An 11,679-nucleotide genomic window follows, 5' to 3' on the forward strand; every position below is an offset into this window, starting at 1 on the left:
GTTTTTTATTTTAGGTTTATAATTTTTTAGAGTCCGACTTTTTTCTCTTTATTTGTCTTAACCATATATTTTGACAAATTAGATTTTTAGATCTTATGTTTTGAAAAATAATTCAAACACGACTCTAAATTAGATTTTGTTAAAAAAAAATTTGAACTAAAATCACAAATAATTCACCAAATTAATAACTCAAACATTTAAATTATATTTATTTGAAAATTTTTGGAAAATTCAGAGTTTAAAAACTAATTTATCGTGATGCAAACTGGTAATATAACATCAAAAAAGTAAAACAAAAAAATCAGAGATATTGGTTTTCTTAACGAGGCATTTAAAGCACCTGGCTTTACTTTGATATTTAGATAATATGAGATCAAGTTTAAGCTTGTACACCAACCTTTTATTTAATATTTTGGAAATATCTAGCTTCTGAAATTCAACGTTTTCATATAAATATCATATACGTATGGCTTAGACTGAGTCACAAGTATAGCCAACATCATGCCCAATACAAAAATATTACCCTAAATAATTATTTTAAATCATCTATATATTAATTATTATTACCACTTAACAACACTCAAATTAGCTAAAACTAGCACTCAGATCAAGTCAAATCAAGTTTCTGGTTATAAAATTCGACTTTTGCATGGGTTCTTGATCGTGAATTTGTGATCCAAAACAAGGAAAATAGATGAATACCTAACAGAACCAAGCATTTACAACATCACAAAATTTTGCAAATAATAATAATAAACCTAGAGCTCAAGCCACCCATAACAATGGTTAAAAACAAAAGTAAAATCACAAGTTAATACAGAACTCTGAACTTAATAATTAGTTAAAAAAATGGGTGGATTTGAATGGTATTTTACTGCTAAGTCGGTGGAACAGAATAATCATGAACCAGCAGCAGGCTCTGCTTATATAATTTAAAGATTTGGCCAAGAACTCAACTAGTTCCTTTTTTTTCTCTTGTGAATTTCTTTCTTCTTCCAATTATATTCTTTTTACGCTGTCACCATGAAGAGATACAAATCCCTCGCTTGAAAGTGTGTGAACTGCATTCCTCAGCTGTAATAATACAAATCAAACAAAACCAAACCAAACCAAACCAACCCTTATTAGAATGCCCATTCAAGCAAATTTGTGTAAATAGAGAGAGGGAGAGAGAGAGAGACTAACATCATTGAGGTGAAATTCGGTCCCTGAGCTCTGCTTCTTCAGTTCCTCCAATATCTAGATAGAGAAAACATAAAGTGAATTCAAGTGTTAGTTTCTCGAGAAAATTTTAAAATCAATGGTTTTGCATTTCATATCTCACAGTTGAAAACATATGTATACCTCCAACAAGCGCATTGAGGGTCCTCCTAGCTGCATCTTCTCCATGATCAGGTTGCGAGTTGCTGACAACAGATTCTCCCGTCTCATTCTTTCGCTTGCAGAGACTCCAGTTGTGATGAGATCCATGTCAATTGTTCCTTAAATAGCAGAATGATTTAAAGAGACTTGTGAGATTTGATAAAGAAGGTGAAAGAGTGGTTCAGTTTGATTGGAAAACGTACCAGTGGAGTGATCTGTAGCTGACTGTTGCATTGCAACTTCCAGAAGTCGAAATGCCTCAGTTACATCACGCTTTTCTACCTGCATGAGCAAAAAGGAGCATCAAATTCAGTCCAGTCTACTTGTTACTGTTCCATTACGTGCTGTTAGAGGAATCCAAAGAGGGAAAAGTTTACTGACCACTTCTGAAAAACGAATTCGAGCCAAGGCTTCACTAAGACGAATCAAACTTTCAATCTGCCTTGGTGTTGCAGTTATAACCTGTTGATTGACCAGATCAGAAACTGTTGATGGCACCAAGACGTATCAAACTTTCACGCATAACCACATTCAATACAAATTTAAAATAGGAGAAGTTCAAATCAAAGGCCATATTTATTGTCAAAAGATCAAACATCATGTTATACAAGAAATCTCCATGACTAGATCAGCAATGGTGTTTAGGAGTTGAAGAGACTGACATGGCATAGACACATGAACATAGAACTTCTGCATCTGTTAATCAGGTATGAACCTTTATACCTTTTTGCCACTCCCCGGGAAATTTCCTCTCCTTCTCAAGTCAACATATCCTCGGGTCAAGTCTTCAGCAGCTTCATCAGATAATTGAGGATGGATATGCTTTCTTGCATAGCTTACATATGCAATCAATGTAGGAAGGTCCAAGACATCCTGCTCTATGCTCTGCAAGGAGGGACATAGAATATTAGACGAAACATCATGATGACACATTAGGCAAGATTAGAACTTAAACAAGAGACTTGGCAAATATTTCACCATACCTCAGGATTCTCGAAATGTAATGCAACTATATGCTTGGCAAGGCGCCTGTCGGTATGTTCATCAGCCTTGTCTAGAATCAAGTAGATCAGATCAAACCTGAAAAGGTATCAAAAGAGTAAAATCCAAGCTTCAGTATAGGTCATCAATTATACAAATGATAATGAACGGCAACACATTACATATTAAAGTTTAATGGGGAAAAGTCATGCTACTGAAGTTTCTAAGACTTCGTTAACATCCTAGTTTGTATTATAGTGCTTACCTTGATAGCAGAGTAGGAGGAAGGTGTATATTGTCAATCACAGACAAGCGAGGATTATAGCGTGACCCACTTGGATTTGCACAAGCTAATACTGAAGCCCTAGCATTAAGGGAGGCAATGATTCCTGCCTTTGCTATTGAAACAGTTTGTTGTTCCATCACCTGGGGAATAATTATATTATTAGTAACAAAACCACTTAGATACACTCCCCAAAACTAGCCTATTAATGGAGGATGCTTAAATGGTTATAAACCAACAACCAATCCCATACTTAGTCAATGTGAGATCCGAACAGATACCCAGTACAGAGATCCAATATGAAAGTAAGTCTACTCTAATGCAAGTCATAGAACCATCCTCACAAACTCTCAAATATCGAAAGACATCATATTTACTCTCAAAAAGATACTTTTTCTAGCGCACACCGATATATTAGAAAAAGCAAAAATATCAATCACAAATTTGTCAAAAAGACAGCGCAATATTTCCGGTAAGACAAATAAATATGAATGATAACATAGACAACCAACCTCATGTAACATGCTCCTTGCATTATCAGACATTTTGTCAAATTCATCAATGCAGCAAATACCTCGATCACTCAAAACTAATGCTCCACTCTCCAAAACCTAAAGGCATCAAACCATTTATTGTTAAGGTTATGTCTTCTGAAGAATAACTGGATAAAATACATGAAGAAACAAAAATGTAGAATTAGTTAGCGTCATACTGTTTCCCCTGTTTCAGGATCTTTGGTAACATAAGCGGTTAAACCAACAGCAGAACTCCCTCTTCCACTGGTGTATATACCACGAGGAGATAACTTGTGTATGTACTGAAGCAGCTGGGACTTACTGGTTCCAGGATCACCAACAAGAAGGATATTAATATCACCACGGAAGTTAGCACCAGATGGCAACTTCAAAGCAATCCCGCCAAACAGCTGCAATGAGGGGGGTTGCATTTAGTACTAGTAAAAACAAACTACCACTTAAACTAACAAGTAAATAAGTAATTCAAAACAAACTACCACTTAAACTAACAAGTAAATAAAATCAAGGCGTTAGTGAGAGGGAACTGTCAAAAGTACCTGACAGAGAAGGCCCCTTTTGACATCATCCAGCTCCCAGATGTTTGGTGCCAGAGACCTCATTAAACGGTCATATATATCTGGTTTCTTTGACAGTTCTTTCAATTCTTCAACCTGTAATCCAAGCAAAAATAAGATTTTGTAGAATAATTCATTTTAGGAAAGAAGACAGACATTACACATTAGATTTACCTTCTTCTCATCGAAAATAATATCATCTGAGTTTCCACCTAGAGGGTTATCAACTTCCATTTGATCATCCACCAGCATTCTCGACTTGTCAGTCTTCTTTATATGAAGACAATCAATGTATGTCTGCATTCAAAAGAAGAAGAAAAGTCACGACTCCACCATGATCAAAGAACTATAAAAATAATAGAGAAAGGGACTGATCACACATGCCTTGAACAGTGCTTTAACAGTTCTATGTGCTGGTCCAATTCTGACGGTCATAGCCCTGTAAATCCCAGTGACCTATTGAAACAGAGATTCATTAAACAAGTGAATAAACAAATTTGCATTGCATCCTTCTTAAGATTCTGCAACATCAACTGATCCATCTTTACCTCAACTCTATCTCCTGGTTTTCCTGCATCAACCAATTTATCATGCATCAACAAGCTAACAGTATGTGGAGTCCCTCCCTCAAGAATCTCATCAGGTGTCTCCTGTAGCCTTACAATCTGCTTATCAGTAAACCTGATTTCAGAAGCAGAACTAGTTAGTAGTTATTTGTTGGAATTCACAACTATAAATTTCAGTATCCAATATAATGAACCATTATTTCGAAACAATGATATACTATCTCTAAATGCATGTCCATTGCTTTTTTTAGTCTGTTCAAAACTAGATATAGCTCTAGAAGTATAAAATTAAACTTCAGTGAGACAAAATGAATTTAAAATGAGGCGAGCATGAATTGTAAAGGAATAATTTAGAAGAGTAACAATCAGAATAGCATGTACTACCAATCAAACTCAAAATTCAATTGACAATTGCATATGTAGGCTCACCCAATCAGATTTTCATTTGTCATTTAACATCACTTGCCTCATGGAAAAATAAAAACATGTATTATCATAAAATCAAAGCTACAATTACCTGCATCGGTTGTGAACAAGTGTCATGGAGTTTCTTGCTTGGCATTCCTCCTTCAAGCATCTTGTTGGTTCAGTTATCCGTCCTGAAATAATTACTCAATAATTTAGAAGCCACTGTCATAAAAACCAATCAAGCCAATATGAATGATATCACAATCAATTTACCTTTCTCTACAGCAACAGGTTCAGAGTAGTAACCACACACAAGACATCTAAATATCGCCTCTCTGATTTCCGGAATTATTGAACTACAACGGATAACCATTCCCTTCAAAGACACCATTCTCTCAATGTCTAATTTGAAAAAACAGACCCAGTTAATAAAAATATTCAGCACACAACCGAGCAATTGTAAAAATAAGTAATAAAAAAGTAGAGAAAATTCTTACCACAGGGGTTGAGATTTCTCATTGATGTTGAGGTTTTGAGATTATATATTCGAGTCTGAATGTGCTTTTCGAATAAGGGCTCGATTAGAGGCACCATCTCCATCAAAACAATGTCGAAAATTGCAAGAACCTCAAGTGGATATCGAACCATCTTCGCGTACAGATCAGAATCATAGTCAAACACATCGTGTGCATTAACATCGAGTGAGTCTCCCTCTATTTCAAGGACCTTCTTGATAGTTTCAATATACTTTCCTTCAGTATGAAACTCCGAATCCGGAGTCTGAGACTGTTGGTCCCGAAAATTCTTCAGGAACCTAACAATGGCAGCTTTGACATCATTTACGCTAATATTCGTGCCCCAAACAAAAGTGGGTCGGTCTTCATCCATGTCAAAACCATCGCCGCCCTCAGAGGAAGGCGGCACGTCGTCGGTGGACGTGGGAGTTGCAGCAGCTGAGGGAGTTCTTCGCCTGCCGTTGGAACCGTTACGGCGCGTTCCAGCCGACGGTGTCGGTGTTGCTTCAGAGGAAGCGGCGAAACGAGAAGGAGGTTGTGTCGGAGTGGCGAATGCCGACGGAGTAGTAGATCGACCCCTTCTTCTCCGGCGAGAAGCATCCCCAGGGGAGGAGTTAGTGTTCCCGATAGGGCTCGAAAATGAGTCATCAGGTGATGAAGGACCTGTATATAATTGCTCCGAAAATTGATATCAGAATGAATAAATACAAATCGATTATTAGAATTCAAGAGAGAGAAAGAAGTTTACCATTGTTGAAGTTTCCCTGAGAAGAATCGGAAGCCATTGGTAGAGACTGGAGAGAGAGCGAGAGAGAGTGATAGAGAAATTTGGGGGTTTGGTTGGAGAGTGAGAAAAAAGGAGAAAGCTTTGTTGGGATGAATATGGCGGGAAGAAGCTAAGCATTTCCCGCCAGAAGTGTGTGTAGAGAAAAATGGGCCGAGTTACAGTTCTCGATTAGAGGCCTATACAATATGGGCCTGCTTTAGATCAATGAACTAAATTGGGCCTTTCGTGTTGGATGGAAAATGGGCCGAGTTACAGTTTTCGATTGGAGGCCTATATAATCTGGGCCTGTTTTAAATCATTGAACTAAATTGGGCCTTTCATGGTGGATGGAAAATGGGCCGAGCTACAGTTTTCGATTGGAGGCCTATATAATCTGGGCCTGTTTTAGATCAATGAACAAAACTCGGCCCTTTCATTTTCAGGGACTGGACCATAGTACTAAGGTAGTAATATGGGCTCAAAATGAGCTAAGTTATTAGAGCTGATAGCGGAGAAAATAAATCCCCTAAATTTAGAGTTAGGTATTAGAGAAATAATGTCACTAAACCATCTTACACTTTGTTTAGAGGCACTACAATTCAATATTTATTGTTAGAATATTATTTATTTGGTATATAAAATCAACTAATTGATTTAATATATTAAAGTCAATATTTAATTTATTGACAAAATATTCTAATTAATGGTCAACATTGTTTGTTACCTGATTTTGTTGTTACCCGATTTTTCATATCCCAACTGATTGAGGAAATATCTCAATCTGTGGCAGAGACTCTGATGGTAAGTCTCACTCTATAAATATAGAGTACCGGTCCCCAAGCTCACTGCTCATTCTGACTTTCAGTAACTTCATCTAAAAGAGTTAGTGAGAGCTTGGAAGCCCGTGTGATACGAACCACACCAACACTGTGATGAAACCCGACACCAAATATGGCACAGCCACCAAGAGCACACGAAATGGAATGAAGAACCGCGACCCAATGCTTAGCCAAGCACGAACCTTGGTATGAGGAAGACGCCACAAACGGGGATGGGAATCCGTTTGATAAGTCAGGTTGAACGCCACAAGGAACCCCTTGATAAGTTCAAAAGTTTCTTCAAGAACTCAAGAAGAAAACCTCACAATATTTTCATTTCATCAAAATCTGATTTTTCCAAATGTTTTCAAGGCATTATATAGCCGAAAATTACATCAAGACAAGCCCCTTTGTCTTCCTAAAAACCGAAAATTAAAGACAACCTTTTGTCTTCCTAATGAAAACTGAAATTAAAGACAAGCGTTTTGTCTTCCTAATAAAAACCGAAAAATAAAGAAAAATGACTCTTGGACTCACACAAGTCAAGTGTTTGACTTTTCACAAAATAAACAAAGACTAAATAAAAATATAAGATGACAAAATACAATAAGACTCATCAAGCTCCTAAACTGAGGCTTTTGGCTCGCGCCCTCGTCACCAGGCCAACTGGAACTAGACTTGGATCTTTAGTCTTGGTGTCCTCATCACCGTGTACTCGTTCTAACTTCTGTTCCTTTTCTTTTGTAAATCTAAAGCTAGATCGAGGTTATCAATAGCAATGGCTGGAGGTATACAATATTCGATTCTTTTTGTATATGTTCATTCTATATATTAATTCCGCCTACATGTATATAGGATTGTTCATATGCCCACTTTCATATTAATCTAACATTTGGTATCAGTCGCCAGTCTACATTTCTGCCTTGCTAATTTTATCTGCATATATATTTATTTGATTTATATATGTCTTCATATTCATATTCATATATATATATATATACATATATCTACGTTTTTTTTTTGTTGGCCTACATTTAACAAAATTTCTTTTGGTAATTTTATTGTTTTTGTATTGTTTTGTGTTTACATATATGTTATATCTAACATATTTTGGCAATATAAACAAATTATACACATATATTTTTTTATGATTTATAGATGTGCCTATGTCTTCATCTATACACATATATTATATATTCGTGTATATAGTTTTATATATTGTTTGAGGGCCATATTCATAATTTTTATTTTTTTATTTTTATTTTGATAGAGAGTTTTAATGTCTCATATTTTTTTATTTTTTGTTTCAAAACTAATTTTCCACATAAGTACCATTAGAAATCCTTCAGATTATTTTTTCTAATGATCTATGTTTCCAAATCAAGTTTTGAGAATCCAAAATCAGTTTTGCAACCTTCATGTACCCGGTTATGGCCAAAAACAATTTTGATATTAAAGTTCGATTTTTTGTTGTTGTTTAATCATTCTAACGTCATGAATCTCTTTAGACATGAATTTCGAACCAATTTGGACAATAAATTTTATCTTGCCAATTTAATTAAAACATATAATTTTGGTAAATTATATATTTGGAAATTAATTAAAATGTGCACTTACTTGATTTTGGTGTATGGTATATTTCTTTTATTCATGCAATATTAAATAATTGTGCTATTTTAAGAATGTAATAAATTTTTACAATTAAGTTTGTGCAATTATTTTATTAATTCACGAAATCAGTAAATGATGTTATTGTCTTATTAAGCATGATTTTTTCTGCCATTAAGTATATATATGGAATTATTGTATTTTCGTACATATAATTAATTATACTAATTTGTATGATTATTTTGTTCTTATTCATGCAAAATTTATTTTGAGTATAATTATCTTTAATTTTATATGTATGCATTTATAATTTTAAATACATTATATATATTCCATTATTGTGCTAGATATATTTAGATTATATTCAAAACATTAAGATAGGTTGAATAATATTTAGCACATTAATCTTCATAATTTATTCATAAAATATTCATAAAACATTTAGGGTGAATAAAATTATGAATAATTCATAAACAATTTTGTGGTTGACATAAGAACGCATGAAACTGAGACAAATGCTCAAATCTAGAACGATTTTTAATGATCTTCGGACGACCACACTAGGAGCACTACTCTCTGTGATTGCCTATTATGTTATAACGAAATTGTTCTTAGGTCTTCCTAGAGCCTAAAACATAATGTCTAGTGAACCATATAATTTTACATAATTAGGGAGTAGCCACAGCATCTTTAATTATATAAAATTATATATTAATTTGAAAGGATCACATAATGGACAAAATTGTGATTGATTATATAAATATAACAATTTTACCCCACAGGGATTTTATTATATTTATATAATCAATTAGGATAATATATTAAATTAATTTTCTTAATTTACCCACAGGAGTTATGATAATTAATTTAATAGTTTTATCATAAAGTTTAATAAAGATAGAAGTATCAAACCTTACTTTATCCCAAATAATTCGTTTGAATAATCTATCATCCTTTACATCCAATTTTATTAAATTAAAAATTTAGCCCACAGGCAATTTTTGTTTAATAAAATTTCATTCTTCAGCATGTTATACATTGGTAAAACATGACTTCATTAAGCCTCAATCTTCTAAATCTAAGTTTGTAATCCTATTCATGCAGCTTCTTCATCATCCTCTAGTTTCGCTGAAATCCTTACCGAAATACCTGAGCTTAGGGGTGATAATTTCAAAATCTGGAAGGAACGAGTTCTTCTTCATTTAAGCTGTGCCGACATGGACTACGCAATAAGGAAGGACGAACCTGCTGCAATCACTGCGACTAGCACTGCTGCTCAGATCGCACTATATGAGAAATGGGAGCGGTCCAATCGCCTCAGCTTCATGTTCATCATGTCCAAGATCCCTCTGGGAATGCGTGGATCGGTAGAGCAACCTGAGAAAGTCAAAGACTTGATCAAACTGATCGATGAGCAGTTCGACACTTCGGACAAACCACTTTACAACAACCTCATCCACCAGTTCTCATCCACAAAACTCACTGGTGTCAAAGGAGTTAGAGAACATATTTCAAAGATGAGGGACATTTCTGCTCAACTGAAGAAACTCGATGTAGTCATTCCTGAAACCTTCCTTGTCCACTACATTCTTAACCATCTTCCACCTCAATATGGGCCTTTCAAAATTTCCTACAACACACATAAGGACAAATGGAGTATCAATGAACTGATAACCATGTGTGCTCAAGAAGAAGCAAGGCTCCTGCAGGAACAAGGTGAAAGTGCTCACATGGCCACCCAAGGCAAGAAACACAAACCATCCAAGAAGGACAAGGGGAAAAATAAAGTGCCTCCCCAAGGCGATATAAAGAAGGATTCCATCAAATGTTTCTTCTGCAAAAAGAAGGGACATGCGAAAAAGGAATGCGCCAAGTTCAATGGATGGACGACAAAGGTAATCCAATTTCATTCGTATGTTATGAATCTAATATGGCTAATGTTAATATTAACACATGGTGGATTGATTCTGGATCGACAATTCACATTTCAAATTCCTTGCAGGGTTTACAAAACCTAAGGAAGCCAGTGGGAAGTGAGCAAAGCATCTTATCCGGAAACAAGATGGGCTCACATGTGGAGGCTATAGGAACGTGCCATTTAGTTTTAAGTAGAGGTTTTGTTTTAAAGTTAGAAAAGACATTTTATGTACCAAGTTTCTCTAGAAACTTGATTTCCGTTTCAAGACTTGTACCTTTTGGTTTTTCCTTTACATTTTCAGACAAATCTTTTAATTTATATAATAAATTTGAATGTGTTGGAAATGGTATTTTGTCTGATGGTCTTTACTGCCTTAATTTACAAAACAATACCACTTATAATACTATGCACGTTCACGCTGGCAATAAAATATGTGTTATGAATGAGAATTCCTCTACATTATGGCACCGGAGATTGGGACATATCTCTATTGATAGAATTAGAAGGTTAGTAAATGATGGGGTACTCAATACCTTAGATTTTACTGATTTTGATACTTGTGTGGATTGCATTAAGGGAAATCATACCTCCAAGTCTAAGAAAAGTGGTGTCCATAGGAGTTCTGACCTATTAGAAATCATACATACTGATATATGTAGTCCAGACATGGACTCATATGGTCAGAAATACTTCATCTCTTTCATAGATGATTACTCACGCTACATGTATATCTACTTACTTCATAACAAAAGCGAAGCGTTAGATGTCTTTAAGATATTTAAAGCCGAAGTAGAGAAACAATGCAACAAGCAAATTAAGATAGTGAGATCAGATAGAGGTGGAGAATATTATGGTAGATACACTGAAGATGGACAAGTACCTGGTCCTTTTGCAAAGTTTCTTCAAGAAAATGGGATTGTTACCCAATATACCATGCCCGGTACACCCGAACAAAATGGTGTTGCAGAAAGGAGAAACCGAACATTGATGGACATGGTGCGAAGTATGCTTAGCAGCAACCCTAAACTTCCTAAATCCTTGTGGACTGAAGCTCTAAAGACATCCGTGTACATATTAAATCGAGTTCCAACCAAGGCAGTCTCCAAAACTCCTTTTGAATTATGGAAAGGTTGGAAACCGAGTTTGCAACATGTACGCATTTGGAGATGCCCATCTGAAGTTAGGGTATACAATCCACAAGAAAAGAAACTGGACCCAAGGACCATAAGTGGATACTTTATTGGTTACGCTGAAAGGTCTAAAGGTTACAAGTTTTATTGTCCATCTCATAGCACTAGGATTGTGGAATCAAGGAATGCAAAATTTCTTGAAAATGCCTTGATTAGTGGGAGTGATCAATCCAA

The 11,679-nt window shown here is 35.3% G+C and overlaps 1 protein-coding gene across 1 annotated transcript; it reads right to left on the reverse strand.

Moving 5' to 3' along the window:
- Positions 1-718: 718 nt before the first annotated feature.
- On the reverse strand, positions 719-6,096 carry LOC133781796 (DNA replication licensing factor MCM4). The gene is made up of 18 exons (XM_062220873.1): positions 5,954-6,096; positions 5,188-5,868; positions 4,964-5,092; positions 4,800-4,881; positions 4,265-4,397; positions 4,101-4,172; positions 3,891-4,013; positions 3,699-3,812; positions 3,339-3,551; positions 3,139-3,237; positions 2,609-2,769; positions 2,346-2,442; positions 2,086-2,247; positions 1,744-1,824; positions 1,566-1,644; positions 1,345-1,481; positions 1,186-1,239; positions 719-1,074 (listed from the first exon to the last, which is right to left on the reverse strand). Exons 1-18 carry the CDS (start codon positions 5,988-5,990, stop codon positions 1,000-1,002), a joined length of 2,529 nt encoding a protein of 842 aa, XP_062076857.1. The 5' UTR covers positions 5,991-6,096; the 3' UTR covers positions 719-999.
- Positions 6,097-11,679: the final 5,583 nt, after the last annotated feature.

This window comes from Humulus lupulus, chromosome 6 (genome assembly GCF_963169125.1).
Source record: "Humulus lupulus chromosome 6, drHumLupu1.1, whole genome shotgun sequence".
Lineage (NCBI taxonomy): Eukaryota > Viridiplantae > Streptophyta > Magnoliopsida > Rosales > Cannabaceae > Humulus > Humulus lupulus.